Genomic DNA, 20848 nt, shown 5'->3' with positions numbered 1-20848 from the left:
AGCTGATATCTCTCTCTCTCCTGCAGGGGGGAGTTGATGACCAGATCACTCTTTCAACTTACATCACCATTGCTTTCCTGGAAATGCCGCTACCTCCCACCGTAAGTGTGTTCAAATTTGTCAAGATCCTTCTGTATTTTCTGCCTATCTTCTGGAGTGTTGGTTATTCAGTTTGATGTCATCTGCAAATTTGATAAGTTCCCCATCTGCACGAATCCCAGCGGTCGGTTAGGTCCCACTGAGTCGGCCTTCTTTGGGTCCCGTCGACTAAACAATGTCGTCTGGCGGGACTCAGGGGAAGAGCCTTCTCTGTGGTGGCTCCGACCCTGTGGAACCAGCTCCCCCCTGAGATTAGGATTGCCCCCACCCTCCCTGCCTTTCGTAAACTCCTTAAAACCCACCTCTGCCGTCAGGCATGGGGGAACTAAAACATCTCCCCCTTGCCCATGTTGTTTTGCCGTTTGATTGATTGACTGTGTGCCTGTTTTTTATATATATTGGGACTGTTTTATGAATTTCTTAACTTAAAATTGTAATTAGATTGGTGGGCATTGGATTTGTTACTATGTACTGTTTTTACTATTGTTGTGAGCCGCCCCGAGTTTGCGGAGAGGGGCGACATATAAATCCAATAAATCTAATCTAATCTAATCTAATCTATTTATCTATTTATCTATTTATCTATTTATCTATTTATCTATCTATCTATCTATCTATCTATCTATCTATCTATCTATCTATCTATCTATCTATTTATCTATTTATTTATTTTGTCCAATACATAATACACATTGAAGAGAAAGATATGTAATAATATAAGTAAAGAAAAGAATAGAAGAAAAGATATAAAAGTATAGGTGAACATATTTGAAAGGAAGAAAAGATAAATGAGATAAAGAGAGACAATTGGACAGGGGACGGAAGGCACACTGGTACACTTATGCACGCCTCTTATAGGATAAATAAAACTCAGAGTCTTTTTTAGAAGTTTAAAAGTGAATTTATCAAAATCAGAACTGGAAGCGTCTTAGTGAAAGCAAAGTCTGGAGAAAAGGTGTGATACATGCGTATATCAAAGCCCCTTTTCCACCCTCCCTTTGGAAAATGCCCAATCCCTAGTGTCCATGACCGTCAGGTGGATATATCTTCATCCCACGTCACATTTATGGAATGTACTTCTAACAGTCTCCTCCTGGTACCAAGGAAAACGAAACTTATCTCTCTTCATAGGGCCTCCTGCTCTTTTCCCTCCCCCTTACCCTTTTTAAAATTTATCTGTCTGTCTGTCTGTCTGTCTGTCTGTCTGTCTGTCTGTCTGTCTGTCTGTCTGTCTGTCTGTCTATCTATCTATCTATCTATCTATCTATCTATCTATCTATCTATCTATCTATCTATCTATCTATCTAGTCCAATATACAATGAGGGCTTTAGTGGGTATATATCTATATACACATAGTAAAATACATGATGAAGGTTATACAGGAGATAGTAAAATATATCTAAGAAATAATAGAAAAGAAGGTATACTAATAGTACATATCAATGAAAGAATAGAAGAAGAGACATAGGAATAGAAGAAAGGTATGGGAGATATAGGAGAGCAATAGGACAGGGGATGGAAGGCACTCTACTGCACTAGTACTCGCCCCTTACTGACCTCTTAGGAATCTGGATAGGTCAACCATAGATAATCTAAGGGTAAAGAGTTGGGGGTTTGGGGATGACACTATGGAGTCCGGTAATGAGTTCCACGCTTCGACAACTCGCTTACTGAAGTCATATTTTTTACAGTCAAGTTTGGAGCATTTAATATTATGTTTAAATCTGTTGTGTGCTCTTGTGTTGTTGTGGTTGAAGCTGAAGTAGTCGCCGACAGGCAGGACATTGCAGCATAGGATCTTGTGGGCAATACTTAGATCTTGTTTAAGGCGTCTTAGTTCTAAACTTTCTAGGCTCTGGATTGAAAGTCTAGTCTCGTAGGGTATTCTATTTTGAGTGGAGGAGTGAAGGGCTCTTCTGGTGAAGTATCTTTGGACATTTTCAAGGGTGTTAATGTCTGAGATGCGATATGGGTTCCAAACAGATGAGCTGTATTCGAGGATGGGTCTGGCAAAAGTTTTGTAAACTCTGGTAAGTAGTGTGAGATTGCCAGAGCAGAAGCTACGTAGGATTAGGTATACAACTCTTGAAGCCTTCTTGGCTATATTGTTGCAGTGGGCTTTGGCACTTAAATCTTTCTACTAACCCCTCCCCGTTACTACTGGCAACCAATCGTAGAGATGCAGCAACATAAGTGAAGGTTAACATTCGGATCCCCCCTGGAACAGGGACTTTAGTCCTGAAAGAAAACAAAAAGACAACAAACAATACATACAATTATACATTAGGGTTTATCAGGGTACTTCGTTCTAAACTGATCAATTTCCCTCTGGGCATTCATGTGTTTCTCATCGACCCACTCAGCATGAGATGCAGGGAAATGTTTCCACGCCACTGTTCTGTTGGGCTCTCTGGTAGACTCCTCCCAAAAATTCACAGGTACAAATTTCAGACACACACACACGTTTGAAAATTCAAAACAATGTTATAATGAAAATCCACTTAAACTAAGCCCTCTTTTGGTATAGCAAAGAGCACTCATCTCCAAACAAACTGGTAATTTGTACAAGTCCCTTATCAGTTCTGTGATACTCAGCTTGCAGCTGTGAGGCAATTCACAGTCCTTCTTCTTTCCACTTTGCCCTGGTTTAGTTTCAAAGCGGGGAAAAATCAGCACACAAAAAGTCAAAGTCAGTAAAGCAGTCAGGAAACACAACGATCAGATAAGCCTCACTAATTACCACAGCCCCACCCAACCACAGGTGGCCTCATTTTCTTTGATAATAATATCTCAGTTGTTGTTGCCTATGCATTGCTCTCCGCATGCGTGGCTGTATCATTAACTCTTGTTCTGAATCCAAGGAGGAGCTAGATAATTGATCTCCTTCTGAATTGTCTGCCACACTCTCCTCCTCCCTGTCACTCATGTCTTCTTGGTCAGAAGAGCCTTCATCAGCAGATTCCACCGGGGGCAAAGCAGGCCTGCAGCATGTGGATGTCTCCCCCACATCCACAGTCCTTGGGGCAGGAGCTGGGCCAGAGCCAACCACAACAGCCACTAAGTACTGATGTTTACCTCTATGCCTCCTAGAATCAAGAACTTCTTTAACCTCAAAACGTTGCTCTCCTTCGATGAGCAAAGGTGGAAGGGGATCTGTTTGAGTAGGGCGCAAGTCGGATGTGCGTTCCAGTTTAAGTAAGCTAATGTGGAACACTGGGTGAATCTTCCTTAACGTTTTCGGCAGATCCAATTTCATAGCTACCGAATTCACCACCTGCACAATTGGGAAAGGTCCCACATATTTGGCACCCAACCTCTTCGACTTTTGAGTGGTCCTTAAGAACTCCCGGTTACTATTGGCAACCAAGCGTAGAGATGCAGCAACATAAGTGAAGGTTGACACTGGCTCTCTGACGATCGACAGGCACGAGCTAACCGGGAGCATTTCACCCCTGATCTATTCCATTTCTTTCTTTTGCGATCTCAATTTTTAATTTTATCCTTTTTCATCACTCTAGTAGCTTTCCTCAAACCTCTTGTTTCTGTTTTGATTAGTTTTAATTTATGCTTTATTACAAATGACCACAACCCTGGTAATATAGGGTGGTGATGAATATGCTTTGTATACTGTTATATTGACTTCCATTAAACTTCTTCTCCTCTTGCAGCATCCTGTGGTGCAAAAGGCTTTAATCTGCCTGGAGAATGCGACTAAAGCAAAAGAGATCCACATTTATCTCCAGGCTCTGTTAGCATACGCTTTTGGTCTGGCGGGGAAAGAGGAGAAGAGGCAAGAAATGTTGGACTCCCTTCTAAAAGTAGCTGTTAAGGATGGTAAGAAATGAACTCTTTGTTATGAAAATCAGGCACCCACTTTGCAAGAAACTATTGGCATGCAGAGAATAATGTTCATTGATCCAATAAATAAATAAATAAATAAATAAATAAATAAATAAATAAATAAATAAATAGATAGATAGATAGATAGATAGATAGATAGATAGATAGATAGATAGATAGATAGATAAATAAATAAATGATTTACATTCGGATGCTTGTCAGCTGACTCACGTTTATGACGGTTACAGTGTTCCGGGGTCATGGGATCCTCATTTGAGACTTTCTGACCAGCAAAGTGAATGGGAAAACCAGATTCACTTAACAACCCTGTTACTAATTTATTTATTTATTTTTATTTATTTATTGGATTTGTATGCCGCCCCTCTCCGTAGACTCGGGGCAGCTAACAACAGTGGTAAAAACAACATGCAACAATCCAATACTAAAACAGCTAAAACCCCTTATTATAAAACCAATCATACATACAAACATACCATGCATAAATTGTAGCAGCCTAGGGGGAAAGAATATCTCAATTCCCCCATGCCTGGCGCCAGAGGTGGGTTTTAAGTAGCTTACGAAAGGCGAGGAGGGTGGGGGCAATTCTAATCTCTGGGGGGAGTTGGTTCCAGAGGGCCAGGGCCGCCACAGAGAAGGCTCTTCCCCTGGGTCCCGCCAAGCGGCATTGTTTAGTTGACGGGACCCGGAGGAGACCCACTCTGTGGGACCTAACTGGTCGCTGGGATTCGTGCAGCATCGGGCGGTCCCTGAGATAATCTGGTCCGGTGCCATGAAGGGCTTTATAGGTCATAACCAACACTTTGAATTGTGACCGGAAACTGATCGGCAACCAATGCAGACTGCGGAGTGTTAGTGTAACATGGGCATATTTGGGAAAGCCCATGATTTCTCTCGCAGTTGCATTCTGCATGATCTGAAGTTTCCGAACACTTTTCAAAGGTAGCCCCATGTAAAGAGCGTTACAGTTGTCGAACCTCAAGGTGATGAGGGCATGAGTGACTGTGAGTAGTGACTCCCGGTCCAAATAGGGTCGCAACTGGTGCACCAGGCGAACCTGGGCGAACGCCCCCCTCGCCACAGCTGAAAGATGTTTCTCTAATGTGAGCTGTGGATTGAGGAGGACGCCCAAGTTGCAAACCCTCTCTGAGGGGGTCAATGATTATCCCCCCAGGGTAATGGACGGACAGATGGAATTGTCCTTGGGAGGCAAGACTCACAGCCCCTCCGTCTTGTCTGGGTTGAGTTTGAGTTTGGAGTGATACATTTAATAACTGTGCCAAGAATAGTTGTAAAACGGGGCAAATCTGACTTAATGCATTTTGCACTTAGAGATATAAATTTTGGGCTTGATTGTGGTGATAAATTGACTATTGTAACTCCACAAATAGATCATAAGTAGCTCTAGCATCATAACTTTGAACAACTGTTATGCAACTGGTTGTACAGTGAGGTCCCCGGGCATGTCTAATTTATGCATGGTATGTTTGTGTGTGTGTATGTTAGTAAATGGGGTTCTTTTAAAATATTTTAAAATATTTTAAATTTATTTGGATTTGTCATGATTTGTTGTATTTTGCTGTGAGCCGCCCAGAGTCTGCGGAGAGGGGTGGCATACAAATCTAAATAATAAATAAATAAATAAATAAATAAATAAATAAATAAATAAATAAATAAATAAATAAATAATTAATAAGTAAGTAAGGTCCACCTGGAATTTTCTTCTCCTGTTGTCCAATTGCATAGGGCTTGATACCAGGGAAGCCAAATGTTTTTGTATAGTCAAAACTTGATATATCTCTGATGGTGCTTGGACTGTGTGTATAACTCAAAGTTAACTTCTCTCTTTGAAGAGGATGGGTCCATCCACTGGGAGAGGTCCAGGAAGCGAAAGCAGAGGTCCCTCCCCTCACGTGCTGCCTCTGCTGAAGTAGAGATCACCGCCTATGGGCTCCTTGGGCTCCTGACCAAAAACTCTTATCCATCTGAGGAAGAATTAACAACATCATCTTCCATTGTGAAATGGTTGGTGAAACAACAGAATTCCAATGGAGGATTCTCCTCTACACAGGTATGTTTTCTCCTCACAAATTCTCAAGAAGATGTAGAAATGAGCAATCGAAAATGAACCTAATTTCTGAACTTCCTGTTGGCCCATTTGGCCAATTTGTACCATCCATGGTGTTTAGGAGGCTTCCCAGGGGAAGAGCCTTCTCTGTGGCGGCCCCGACCCTCTGGAACCAACTCCCCCCAGAGGTTAGAATTGCTCCCACTCTCCTTGCCTTTCGTAAGCTTCTTAAAACCCACCTCTGCCACCAGGCATGGGGGAACTAAGATACCCTTTCCCCCTAGGCCTTTACAATTTTATGCATGGTATGTCTGTATATATGTTTGGTTTTACAATAAGGGTTTTTAACTGTTTATATTGGATTGTCATATGCTGTTTATTACTGTTGTTAGCCGCTCCGAGTCCACGGAGAGGGGTGGCATACCAATCCAATAAAATCAAAATCAATTCTCTGAAGTCTGGGTAGAACAAAAGCAGCCCCCCAAAAGGTCAAAAATCAGTTGGACAGCATGCACATAATAATAATAATTTAATAATAATTTATTGGATTTATATGCCGGCCCTCTCTGTAGACTCAGGGCGGCTAACAACAATAATAGAAACAACATGTACAATCCAATAATAAAAAACAACTAAAACCCCTATTATAAAACCAAACATACACATAAACATACCATGCATAACTTGTAATGGCCTAGGGGGAAGGGCTATCTCAACTCTCCCATGCCTGGCGGTATAAATGAGTCTTGAGTAGTTTACGAAAGACAGGGAGGGTGGGGGCAGTTCTAATCTCCAGGGGGAGTTGGTTCCAGAGGGCCGGGGCCGCCACAGAGAAGGCTCTTCCCCTGCGGCCCGCCAAACGACATTGTTTAGTCGACGGAACCTGGAGAAGGCCAACTCTGTGGGACCTTATCGGTCGCTGGGATTCGTGCGGTAGCAGGCGGTTCTGGAAATAATCTGGTCCAATGCCATGTAGGGCTTTAAAGGTCATGACCAACACTTTGAATTGTGAACGGAAACTGATCGGCAGCCAATGCAAGCCACGGAGTGTTGAAGAAACCTGGGTGAATCTTGGAAGCCCCACGATGGCTGTCGCGGCTGCGTTCTGCATGAACTGAAGTTTCCGAACACTTTTCAAAGGTAGCCCCATGTAGAGAGCGTTGCAGTAATCGAACCTCGAGGTGATGGGGGCATGAGTGACTGTGAGCAGTGACTCCTGGTCCAAATAGGGCCACTACTGGTGCACCAGGCGAACCTGGGCAAACGCCCTCCTTGCCACAACCGAAAGATGATGTTCCAATGTCAGCTGTGGATCGAGGAGGATACCCAAGTTACGAACCCTCTCTGGGGGCGTCAGTAGTTCCCCCCCCAGTGTAATGGATGGACAGATGGAATTGTCCTTGGGAGGCAAGACCCACAGCCACTCCGTCTTGTCTGGGTTGAGTTTGAGTTTGTTGTGCTTGAGCTGACCTAGGGCACCACCTTGCGTGCCCTTTGATATGGCTCCACATGCCAGTTGTGGCTATTTGCTATGTTCACCATCATAGGTATAGGATCTGCAAGGGGCTGGACTAGAAGATCTTTGAGGTGCCTTCCATTTAATTCCATTCTTTTGCTTTCTCTTGCAGGATACGGCGGTGGGTCTCCAGGCCCTCTCCAAATATGGGGCACTTATTTTTTCCAGGGATGGTGTTAATGCCATAGTGGCCTTGAGTTTGGGAGAAAGAGATCGGGTTGCCAGGACATCTTCTGATGCTGTCCTGGCAGAATTCCATGTGGACAGCAACAACTCTCTGCTGCTCCAGTGCCAGGATCTGCCTCAAGTGCCAGGGAACTACAAGGCTGAGGTGACTGGTTGCATCTTTCTGCAGGTGAGTGCACTGGTGAGACGAGAGAGCAGTGTTACTGCTTAGCGATGATCTGTTTTGGGTTCCCAATGGACTTATGGGAATGCAAGCTGAGAAGGCATAAAAAAAGTGAGCAACTTAAATAAGAGATGGAGAATATCTTCAAGAACAGGAGAGCACCCAGAACAGATTAGGCTCATTTAAGCCCATCCTCTCCCCCCTGCTATTCAATATCTACATGAAACCGCTGGGTGAGATCATCCAAGGGCATTCGGTGAGGTATCATCAATACGCCGATGATACCCAGCTATACATCTCCACCCCATGTCCAGTCAACGAAGCAGTGGAAGTGATGTGCCAGTGCCTGGAGGCTGTTGGGTCCTGGATGAGTGTCAACAAACTCAAACTCAACCCAGACAAGACGGAGTGGCTGTGGGTCTTGCCTCCCAAGAAGCGCAATTCCATCTGTCCATCCATTACCCTGGGGGGAGAACTATTGACCCCCTCAGAGAGGGTCCGCAACTTGGGCGTCCTCCTCGATCCACAGCTGACATTGGAACATCATCTTTCGGCTGTGGCGAGGAGGGCGATTGCCCAGGTTTGCCTGGTGCACCAGTTGCGGCCCTATTTGGACAGGGAGTCATTGCTCACAGTCACTCATGCCCTCATCACCTCGAGGTTCGATTACTGCATCGCTCTCTACATAGGGCTACCTTTGAAAAGTGTTCTGAAACTTCAGATCGTGCAGAATGCGGCTGCGAGAGCCATCGTGGGGCTTCCTAGATTCGCCCACGTTTCTGCAACACTGGCTGCCGATCGGTTTCCGGTCACAATTCAAAGTGTTAAAGCCCTACATGGCATTGGGCCTGAATACATCCGGAACCACCTTCTACCGCACGAATCCCAGCGGCCGATAAGGTCCCAGAGAGTTGGCCTTCTCCGGGTCCCGTCGACCAAACAATGTCATTTGGCGGGCCCCAGGGGAAGAGCCTTCTCTGTGGTGGCCCCCGGCCCTTTGGAATCAACTCCCCCCAGAGATTAGAACGGCCCCCACCCTCCTTGTCTTTCGCAAATTACTCAAGACCCACCTTTGTCGCCAGGCATGGGGGAGTTAGGATATTCCTTCCCCTAGGCCATTACAAGTCATGTATGGTATGTTTGTGTGTATGTTTGGTTTTTACAATTAGGGTTTTTAGTTGTTTTATTAAATTGGATTGTTACATGTTGTTTTTTATCATTGTTGTTAGCCGCCCCGAGTCTGCGGAGAGGGGCGGCATACAAATCCAATAAATAATAATAATTTTGCTTCTCATGGCCAGCCATGAAAAGCAAGAAACAGAATTTATAATTCTCCCACAAACTGACACACTGTTCCAGGTTATTTGGTCTCATTCGTATATTAATATTTAAATCCTCTAATTTGGTGTGTCTATTAGAATTCAAATTTTTCTTGCTCTTTTACATGTCCCACTTGTTTTAACCCTCCAAATTCTTCTGTCACTGGAGAATTGAACATCCCCAAATAATGGCCTTTCCATTCCAGACCGTCTTGAAATACAATGTTCCTCTGAAGCAAGAAGATGCACCATTTAGGCTGGATGTGGCAACCGTTCCTGAGACTTGCACAGGACCCAAAGCTCAGGTCACTTTTGACATTGCCATAAATGTCAGGTAACTTCTTCTAATGCACAATGTTTTATTCTAGGTTTTTTTATCTTGCCATATGAATTTTTTTGTTATTCTATTTAATTCTATTAAAAAAAATCCTTTCCTGGATTGATCGGAATTACTTGAAATAAAAATAATACTTTGGGTAGAATATTCATTTTAATTGTAGAAATCCTGCCTAGCAGTGACAATTGCAAATTACTCCAAATCGTTAAATCATCTTTGATTTGCTTTAAAAGTTTGGTGTAGTTATCTTCTTTTAATGTCATAGATTTTGCTGTTATCCAAATACCTTAATACTTTACTTTTTTTTTTGTTATTTTCATATTTGATTTTGTTTCTAGTTGTTTAATCTGGGAATCTATCATATTTTTAGTTAATATTTGTGACTTATTTTTATTTATTTTTAAACCGGCCATTGATCCATATTCTTCTAACTGGCCTATTAACTTTAAAATAGAGTTTAATGGATCTTCTAATATAAAAACAACATTGTCAGCAAATGCCTGTAGTTTATATATTTCTTTCTTAATTTGTAAACCTTTTATATTTTTATCTTTCCTTATCTTTATCAATAAAGCTTCTAGTGATAAGACAAATATTAATGGAGAAATGGGGCAACCTTGTCTGACACCTTTTTGTATCTCAAATTTTTCTGTTTGATCATTGTTTAAGATGATTTTTGCTGTTTGGGCGGAGTATATAGCATCAATTATGTTGAAAAATTTAGTTCCAAAGTTCATTTTGTTGAGTTGTAATTTCATAAATAACCAGTCCACTTAACTTCTTTCTTGGATCAGTGCTGAACCTTGCTTCCTTATGCGGGCACAGGGCCTTCTCCTCCAGGGTGTTGTGGCCCGCCAGTAGCCTCTGTAGCTCATATCGGATCCCATTCGAGAGGAGACCAACTTGGTGATGTGCTAGCAGCCTGTGCAGCTGGCACCTAAGTCGCACAGTGAAGAGGCTGGCAAGGACTTGGTGCCCTAGGCAGAGGTTCAGCCAGGGCCTTTGGAACCTCCAGCAACTCTTGGCAGTGATGAGGAAGAAGAGGCTTCCCCTCTTCTTAATACAAGAGCACAGAGAGCTGCCAAGAGGCGGGAGTGGTTACTCTAGAGGAGGTCTCCTCGGGAGTAAGACTTGGGGCTAATTGGCCACTCCTCTAGTCTACTTAAGGATAGCAGAGGCAGCTGAAAGGCTGCAGGAAACAACATTTTAGAATTGTGTATCTGTTATGAGTACTTCATGTTTAAGAAACTCTACCCTGTTTTCCTGCTTCAGCTTGTTATCGAGAAAGATTTCTAGGCATTTTGTCAAGCCTTTGAAACTTTGAGAGATAACAAGAAATAATTGCATTGCCCTGATTTAAGATTTTGCTGAACCTAAGCCAGCTGCTAATGAAGATTAATTAGCAGCTGAGATTTTTTTGCAAGAAAAGATTGCGTTTAGATTTGTGTGTGTGTGTCTCCACTATTAAGTCAGTTATTAGTAGTAGTTCATTGATTAAATTAAGTTCATCTAGTGTGTTTATTCATCTAGTGTATTCATCTCGAGGCTCAACTCTGTAATGCTCTCTACATGGGGCTACCTTTGAAAAGTGTTCAGAAACTTCAGATCATGCAGAATGCAGCTGCGAGAGCAATCATGGGCTTCCCTAAATATGCCCATGTCACACCAACACTCCGCAGTCTGCATTGGTTGCTGATCAGTTTCCAGTCACAATTCAAAGTGTTGGTTATGACCTATAAAGCCCTTCATGGCACCGGACCAGATTATCTCAGGGACCGCCTTCTGCCGCATGAATCCCAGCGACCAGTTAGGTCCCACAGGGTGGGCCTTCTCCAGGTCCCATCAACTAAACAATGCCATTTGGTGGGACCCAGGGGAAGAGCCTTCTCTGTGGCGGCCCCGGCCCTCTGGAACCAACTCCCCCCAGAGATTAGAATAGCCCCCACCCTCCTTGCCTTTCGTAAGCTCCTTAAAACCTACCTCTGCCATCAGGCATGGGGGAACTGAGATATTCTTTCCCCCTAGGCTTCTACAATTTATGCATGGTATGTTTGTATGTATGATTGGTTTTATAACAAGGTTTTTCAGCTGTTTTAGTATTGGATTGTCACATGCTGTTTTTACCACTGTTGTTAGCCGCCCCGAGTTCACGGAGAGGGGCGGCATACAAATCCAATAAATAAATAAATAAATAAATAAATTTTGTTACATTCTTAACTGGGGCAGAACACAGAGATGGACCTCTTCCATGTCTGAGGGTCCAAAGGCTGCTACTCAACTCCTCCATTTTCTGAAAGGCCATAGTTCCACATTCCAGAAGCTCCATTTAATGGCAACATTGGATGGAGGCCTCGAGGGCACAGCCAAGCTTATATGAACCCACATGCAGCATCTTGCCTCAAGCTGCTTATTTCATGCTTTAAAAACAGTCACCCATCTTCTTCTTTCTTGGTTTCTCAGTTACACAGGCCAACGTGTGGCTTCCAATATGGCAATTGTCCAGATTCAGATGCTGTCTGGATACATCCCAGTGAAATTCAGTGTAAAAAAGGTACTTTTTTGTTGACGTTCCCTTTTCCATTAAACCTTCAGTGCTTTATTTCTTGATGCCGATAATTCTTGACTTACAACTGCGATCAACCTTGGAATTATGGTTGCAGGTTGTGCCGATCATTAAATGGGTCAATATTTGTTTGGGTTTTTTTTCAATTTTTTCCCCAAATATAACATAAAAAAGAAAAAACATACATAGAAACATAGACATACAACATTTGGGAAATAAATATTTCCCCACTTTTTAGGTATTTGATCAGAGAATTTAACTTCATTTATATGGTATAAATTTTTCAATTCTTTTATTCAATGGGTGAACAGTGCAGTCAGGTGGTAGGGAAAGCAAGTAGGATGCTTGGCTGCATAGCTAGAGGTATAACAAGCAGGAAGAGGGAGATTATGATCCCGCTATATAGAATGCTGGTGAGACCACATTTGGAATACTGTGTTCAGTTCTGGAGACCTCACCTACAAAAAGATATTGACAAAATTGAACGGGTCCAAAGACGGGCTACAAGAATGGTGGAAGGTCTTAAGCATAAAACGTATCAGGAAAGACTTAATGAACTCAATCTGTATAGTCTGGAGGACAGAAGGAAAAGTGGGGACATGATCGAAACATGTAAATATGTTAAAGGGTTAAATAAGGTCCAGGAGGGAAGTGTTTTTAATAGGAAAGTGAACACAAGAACAAGGGGACACAATCTGAAGTTAGTTGGGGGAAAGATCAAAAGCAACATGAGAAAATATTATTTTACTGAAAGAGTAGTAGATCCTTGGAACAAACTTCCAGCAGACATGGTAAATAAATCCACAGTAACTGAATTTAAACATGCCTGGGATAAACATATATCCATTGTAAGATAAAATAAACTCCCCCCAGAGATTAGGACTGCCCCCACCCTCCTTGCCTTTCGTAAACTCCTTAAAACCCACCTCTGTCATCAGGCTTGGGGGAACTGAGACATCCCCCCTTGCCTAGGTAGTTTTTTGCATGATATTACTGTGTGTATGTATTTTATCTATTGGCTTTTTTTTCTTTTTAGACTTTTTAATGTAGAACTGTTATTTTAGATTTTAATTATTAGATTTGTTACCATGTATTGTTTTTATCACTATTGTGAGCCGCCCCGAGTCTACGGAGAGGGGCGGCATACAAATCTAATAAATAATAATAATAATAATAATAATAATAATAATAATATGACTATGAACACAACTAAAGCTCTTTCCATTTTTCAAACGTTTCCACCCCTGAAGCTGGAAAAGCAAGGTCAGATCAAGAAGACTGAAGTGAGCATCAGTCATGTCCTGTTATACTTCGAAGAGGTGAGTAACGATAAGGAGTGGAGCCCAAGTACGGGACAAGTTCATTCACTCAAAGAGATAAAATCCCAGGCAGGACCCCTTCCTTTCTCCTTGTCCTTATTTTTCTTGGAAGCAAGGAGTTACAAGCTTATGATGGGCTGAATTTTTTTTCAAGTGGCTGACACAATGGACCACATTCTCTACTTCTGGTCAATGATAGCTTCCACTCTCTACACAAAGATGTACACTCTGGGGCAGATATATTTTCCTATGTCAGTGTTTGTCAACTTTGGTGACTTCAAGATGTATGGACTTCAAACCCCAGAATTTCTCATCTATTAAGTTGGACAATAATTGTATTACAGACGCCTCCATTGTATGCAATAGGGTTGATATTGTATGCATTATTGTATGCAATAGGGTTGATATTCCTGGAGGCGTCTGTAATATGGTAAACGATTTAGCTTTACTAAATAAATGGTCAAAGCAATGGAAACTGCAGTTTATCCAAATGTAAAATAATGCACTTGGGAAAAAGGAAAAAACTGCAGTTTATCCAAATGTAAAATAATGCACTTGGGAAAAAGGAATCCTCAATCTGAGTATTGTATTGGCAGTCCGGTGTTAGCAAAAACTTCAGAAGAAAAGGATTTAGTGGTAGTGATTTCTGACAGTCTCAAAATGGGTGAACAGTGCAGTCAGGCGGTAGGGAAAGCAAGTAGGATGCTTGGCTGCATAGCTAAAGGTACAACAAGCAGAAAGAGGGAGATTATGATCCCGCTATACAGAGTGCTGGTGAGACCACATTTGGAATACTGTGTTCAGTTCTGGAGACCTCACCTAAAAAAGATATTGACAAAATTGAACGGGTCCAAAGACAGGCTACAAGAATGGTGGAAGGTCTTAACCATAAAATGTATCAGGAAAGACTTAATGAGCTCAATCTGTATAGTCTGGAGGACAGAAGGAAAAGGGGGAACATGATCGAAACATTTCAATATGTTAAAGGGTTAAATAAGGTTCAGGAGGGAAGTGTTTTTAATAGGAAAGTGAACACAAGAACAAGGGGACACAATCTGAAGTTAGTTGGGGGAAAGATCAAAAGCAACGTGAGAAAATATTATTTCACTGAAAGAGTAGTAGATCCTTGGAGCAAACTTCCAGCAGACATGGTTGGTAAATCCACAGTAACTGAATTTAAACATGCCTGGGATAAACATATATCCATCCTGAGATAAAATACAGGAAATAGTATAAGGGCAGACTAGATGGACCATGAGGTCTTTTTCTGTTTCTATGTTTCTATGATCTCATAGTCAACTTTTTTCTGCAGATACGCAATACAGTCCAGACTTTCTCCTTTACGGTGGAGCAGGAGACACCCGTCCGGGGCTTGAAGCCGGCCTTAGTGAAAGTCTATGATTACTACGAAACTGGTGAGAAGGGACTGAATGGTGGCTGTTCCAATCAACTGGTTTAATTAATTATTTTTCAACACGCAGTTGCTCTGCCTTTTTTCTTTCTTTGGCATTGGGAGATCTAGGGCTCAAAAAGGGGCAAAACTCAAGGGGCTGAGAGGCCATGGCTTATTCAGAATGGGGTTATGTGAGCAGTGGGCTGGCATGCAGGCATGTGTGCAACTCAACCTGCATGAGTGGCCGGCTGGTGCATGAGTACACATGTGTGCAACTTAACTCACTACATATTAAATTGAGCTGTGTGTGTATGCATGCGCGCATACCAGGGCACTGCTTATGTGGCCTGATATTCCTCTCTCCCCCACTGCAAAGGTTAGAACTGCTGTCTTTTTTTTTTTAAATAGTTTATTAAGCTTCACATATAAAAAACAAAAGAAAAGGGAAGGGGAAGAGGGTCAAAAGAATTGAAAGTGTTAAACAAATGGTTACATCATTGTGCAAGAAATTTTGAGGTATATACAAAATTATTATTGCACCAGTGCACCATTGCACCAGTGCACCAGTTGTGGCCCTATTTGGACCGGGAGTCACTGCTCACAGTCACTCATGCCCTCATCACCTCGAGGCTCGACTACTGTAACGCTCTCTACATGGGGCTACCTTTGAAAAGTGTTCGGAAACTTCAGATCATGCAGAATGCAGCTGCGAGAGCAGTCATGGGCTTCCCCAAATATGCCCATGTTACACCAACACTCCGCAGTCTGCACTGCTGCCGATCAGTTTCTGGTCACAATTCAAAGTGTTGGTTATGACCTATAAAGCCTTACATGGCATCGGACCAGAATATCTCCGAGACCGCCTCCTGCCGCACGAATTCCAGCGGCCAATTAGGTCCCACAGAGTGGGCCTTCTCCGGGTCCCGTCGACCAAACAATGTCGGCTGGCGGGACCCAGCCGAAGAGCCTTCTCTGTAGCGGCTCCGGCCCTCTGGAATCAACTCCCTCCAGAGATTCTAATAGCTCCCACCTTCTCACCTTCTGTAAAATGCTGAAGACCCACTTTTGTCGCCAGGCGTGGGGATAATTACCATTTTTCCCCCTTTTTATTACATTTTTGGCCTTACTGCATGATAGATTAGGTTGAATGTGTGTGACTCTATAGTTAGGGGTTTTTATTATGTTATTAATGTCTTTTTAAATGGATTTAATTTTTTATTATTAGATTTGTAATGTATTGTATTACTGCTATGCTGTGAGCCTCCCTGAGTCTTCGGAGAGGGGCGGCATACAAATCTAATAAAAATTAGACAATTACTTATATCATTGATAGTTTAGTTTAGTTTAAACTAAACTATCAATGATTTAAGTAATTGACTTATAAGAAGGATTACATTTCATAAACAACAGATATAAAGTATATATACAACAACAAGTATAAAGTATATGTACATAATATATATTAACGGGTAGGTGAAACACCAGTATAAAAGACCCTGAAAAAAGGAAAAAATAGAAGAATCAGAAAAGAAGTATAGAGTAGAAAAAGATAAGTATAGAAGAAAGAGAGGAGATAAAGAAAATCTGCATAGTCTCAGTCTTAAAGCATTGCTTGTTGGAAAAAAATTATCTGATTCTTGGGGAAAGTTCCGGATTTTTAACAAGACAGATAAAATTACTGTATTTTTCCATCATAATTTTTTTATTTTTTCTCCAACACAAAGTTAAAAACAATACAGCGAAGATATTGATGAATGGAGAATTGATTCAAAAGGTGGAAATTACAAGGGGTACGAGGCAAGGATGCCCTTTATCTCCATTGTTATTTATTCTGACTTTGGAAACTTTAAACAGAAATATTTGACAAGATCACGAGATTAGAGGTTTAAAGATAAGGAATCAAGAATACAAATTGCAAGCCTTTGCAGAGGATTTGGTATTTATACTTGAGAACCCACTAACATCAGGATCGAAGCTTTTATTACAAATTGAAAGATATGGACAAGTAGCAGGACTTAAAATTAATAAATACAAAACTAAGTTGATTACAAAGAATATGACTCAAAAACAGAAAACACAGTTAAAAAGACAGCTAGATGTTGAGATTGTAAAAGAAGTAAAATATTTGGGGAAAATTACCATATTTTTCAGAGAATAAGACACACTGGAATATAAGAGAGAAAAATAGGGGGGAAAAATCTACCTACCTGGTACTCATCTGGCTAGTGTCCTTAGTATACTGTAGTCAGCTTCAGCTCATTAATTTATCCCCTTGTTAGGGCTGGAAAAAAACCTTCTTTGAAAAATTCCTACAAGCCAGGGAAGATAGTTAGCGAGTCTACGGAGAGGGGCGGCAAAGAAATCTAATAAATAAATAAATAGTTAGCACCTCGCTAGGCCTGAAAAAAAAGCTTAGTATAAGTTACATCCGGAGTATACGACACACCCAAATTTTCAGCCTATTTAGGGTGGGAAAAGGTGCTTCTTATACTCTGAAAAGTATGGTACCTTTTGCACAACATTTAAAACTGCATATAACCCTAACTCCACATAAAGAGCTGATAGATAAATTAGTGAAGATTGGACTTAATCCCTGGATTGTTCAATGGATTTGCAGCTGGCTGAAGTGTAGATATCAGAGAGTTATTGTTAATGGCGAGTATTCTGAGCAGAGACAGGTTACATTTCAATATGTTAAAGGGTTAAATAAGGTTCAGGAGGGAAGTGTTTTTAATAGGAAAGTGAACACAAGAACAAGGGGACACAATCTGAAGTTAGTTGGGGGAAAGATCAAAAGCAACGTGAGAAAATATTATTTCACTGAAAGAGTAGTAGATCCTTGGAACTAACTTCCAGCAGACGTGGTAGATAAATCCACAGTAACGGAATTAAAACATGCCTGGGATAAACATAAAAGTAGAGGACAACCCCTTTGTACTCCTGGAGCAAAGTCCGTATCATGAACCGTATGTTGGAGATCTAAGTCTAGGAGAGAGACAGTTCAATCCTAACAAACTTTCCTTTTTTTGTGTTCCAGATGAATTTGCAACAGCTGAGTATACTGCCCCTTGCAGTGAAGGTAAAGCATGAGTTGCCATTGGTTCAATAGCTCATATTTATGACGGTTGCCTGTCCTGGGTTCACATGATCACATTTTCGAGCAAAATCAATGGGGAAGCCAGATTCATTTTACAAACTTAACAAACTTGTAAAGCACGTATCTTAATAACCACAGTGATTCACGTAACAATGGTGGCAAGAAAAGTTGTAAAATTCACTTAACTCACTTTGCAACAGAAACATTGGGTTCAATTGTGGTGGTACATCGAGGACCACCTGTAGTTACTTCTCTGGCTTCTTTCGGGGTGACAATTTGTCCATTTGGTTTGTGTGTGGACAAAATGAGGAGGGAGTTATTTCATTTGGGCATTTTGTCTCATGCCCACTTAGTGTCAGAGTTCCAAATACAGTGGTACCTCTACTTAAGAATGTCTCTACTTAAGAACTTTTCTAAGGTGTTCAAGATTTTTTTGCCTCTTCTTGAGAACCATTTTCTACTTAAGAACCCGAGCCCGGAAAAATTTCCCAGGAAATTTGAGAGCGTCACAAAGGCCTGGCCAGTTTCCTGCCATTCCCACTTTAATTCCGGCCATCTCGGGCTTTTCTGGGCTGCCAGAGGAGCCTTTCAGTGGCGCTTAAGGAGGCTTTGGCAGTCCAGAGCGAACAAAGCATTTCCCTTTCTCTGGGCGCTTGGAGAGGGAATAAACCGCTGCCAGCGCCCAGAGAAAAGAAACGCTCCCTTCGCTCTGGGCAGCCCAGAACAAATGGAGCATTTTCCTTTCTCTAGGCACTTGGAGAGGGAATAAATCACTTCACTGTGGTGACTCCCTCATGCTGCCTCCTATACACCCGGCGCGTGTTTGCCTCCCGGAGTGTCTGGACGCGGAAAGGCAAAAGGGGGCACTTCGCCCTGGCTGGATCAACTTATCTTCAACCAAACTGAGGAGTCACCACAGTGAAGGAAAGGTGCCAACTACAAAGCGAGCAAGCGAGAGAAGAGGGGAGCCCTTCAGCATGGGAGGGACGAAGAAGCAGGTAGCAGCAGTAGCCACCTTTCGATCAAAGGAGCAGGAGATTCCTCTTTCCTGCCCGCCTGGGTTTCTCTCTCTGGCACAGTGTATGGGAGGCAGCCTCGCACCGGGTATATAGGAGGCATGTGCTCCTCCTCGCTGCCTCAGAGTCCCTTTTTTTTAAGCCTTAAAGTTTTGGGATTTTTTTGATTCTCCTCACCTCCCCTTCTTCCTTCTCAGCAGCAGTCCTCCTCCCCTTCTTCTTCCTCCTCCTCCCATCCAAATTCTGAGCTTTTATTTCTTTCCTAATGGGTTTGCATGCATTATTTGCTTTTACATTGATTCCTATGGGAAAAATTGCTTCTACTTAGAAACTTTTCTACTTAAGAACCTGGTCACGGAACGAATTAAGTTCTTAAGTAGAGGCATCACTGTAGCGTTGAAAATTAAATCAGAGTCTGAGGCAAAATGCTATGTTGTGAGTCGCCCAGAGTCTTCGGAGAGGGGCGGCGTACAAATCTAATAAATTATTATTAAATTATTATTATAAAAGTATTCCTCAAAGTTCCAATTTATTAGCAGAGCCACATTGGCACATCTGGGAGAAACCCAAATCTAAAGCTACGAGGTTTCTCCACCCAGTTTAAAGTTCATTCCCTTGTTCCCACACCCCCAAGTTCATCACGTTGACCATTCATCTTTTGCCAAGGTGTCCATTATTCCCACCAGCTTCCAGGCACATACTGAACAAAGGATGACCTTGAGAATCTGGAAGGAATTCATTATGGCTACACCTCTACATCCCTCATGCAACAGCCACTCCCAAATTCCCACAGCAGGAACAAAATCTACAGTATAAGTAGATGGGACATGATCGAAACATTTAAATATGTCAAAGGGTTAAATAAGGTTCAAGAGGGAAGTGTTTTAATAGGAAAGTGAACACAAGAACAAGGGGACACAATCTGAAGTTAGTTGGGGGAAAGATCAAAGGCAACATGAGAAAATATTATTTTACTGAAAGAGTAGTAGATCCTTGGAACAAACTTCCAGCAGACGTGGTTGGTAAATCCACAGTAACTGAATTTAAACATGCCTGGGATAAACATATATCCATTGTAAGATAAAATACAGGAAATAGTATAAGGGCAGACTAGATGGACCATGAGGTCTTTTTCTGCCGTCAGTCTTCTATGTTTTCTATGTTTCTAAGTGTGGCAGGCCAAAGTCTCCAAGTCAACAATGGATTCGGCCTGGAACTTAAACTTTGTTCTTTTTTTTACCAGCCTTTCTTACTTATTTTTAAACTTTTCTTCCATAACAGATGACATCAAGGGAGTTGATAACGCATAAGGATTCAGGCCATATTTTCTGCAATAGCACACGGTCGGAAAGAATGAATTATCCCAGAAATTATCCTAAGGAGCAACATGGTTTTATATGCAAATATATTACATGGTCAATACTAAAATGTTTTTAAAATTTTGATTGTAACACACTTTTTTTTTACTTAATTGTAAGTCACCCAGGGTCATTGATTGAAATGGGTGGCTATAGAAATTGAATGAATAAATGAATATGTGTTTTCAGGATCAAGGTAGCTCCTTTGTTTTCCTTCTCATAGCTTGGTACTTTATTCATTATCTCTCAAAAGTGAATCAAATATGTTTTTCCACCAGTCCTGGCAGCAATCTAAATGGCACGCTTCAAAACTTGAATACTAAAAACATATAAAAATCCAAAATATCTCCGGGACCGCCTTCTGCCACACAAAGCCCAGCGACCGGTTAGATCCCACAGAGTTGGCCTTCTCCGGGTCCCGTCGACTAAACAATGTTGTCTGGCGGGACCCAGGGGAAGAGCCTTCTCTGTGGTGGCTCCGACCCTCTGGAATCAGCTCCCCCCAGAGATTAGGATTGCCCCCACCATCCTTGCCTTTCGGAAACTCCTTAAAAC

The 20848-nt window shown here is 41.9% G+C and overlaps 1 protein-coding gene across 1 annotated transcript in view; it reads left to right on the top strand.

Moving 5' to 3' along the window:
* Positions 1-20484, top strand: part of LOC139159692 (alpha-2-macroglobulin-like) — a 117861-nt gene extending 97377 nt beyond the window's left edge. Inside the window, exons 27-36 of the mRNA XM_070737021.1 lie at positions 27-101; positions 3769-3934; positions 5812-6029; positions 7655-7897; positions 9417-9544; positions 12008-12098; positions 13361-13429; positions 14742-14844; positions 17860-17901; positions 20217-20484. Of these exons, the coding sequence (XP_070593122.1) occupies positions 27-101; positions 3769-3934; positions 5812-6029; positions 7655-7897; positions 9417-9544; positions 12008-12098; positions 13361-13429; positions 14742-14844; positions 17860-17901; positions 20217-20245 (1164 nt within the window). The 3' untranslated portion in view covers positions 20246-20484. The remainder of the gene's footprint in view (positions 1-26; positions 102-3768; positions 3935-5811; positions 6030-7654; positions 7898-9416; positions 9545-12007; positions 12099-13360; positions 13430-14741; positions 14845-17859; positions 17902-20216) is intronic.
* The last annotated feature ends 364 nt before the right edge of the window (positions 20485-20848 follow it).

Source organism: Erythrolamprus reginae, chromosome 2 (genome assembly GCF_031021105.1).
Source record: "Erythrolamprus reginae isolate rEryReg1 chromosome 2, rEryReg1.hap1, whole genome shotgun sequence".
Classification (NCBI taxonomy): domain Eukaryota; kingdom Metazoa; phylum Chordata; class Lepidosauria; order Squamata; family Dipsadidae; genus Erythrolamprus; species Erythrolamprus reginae.
This window is presented reverse-complemented; position numbering and strand designations above follow the sequence as displayed.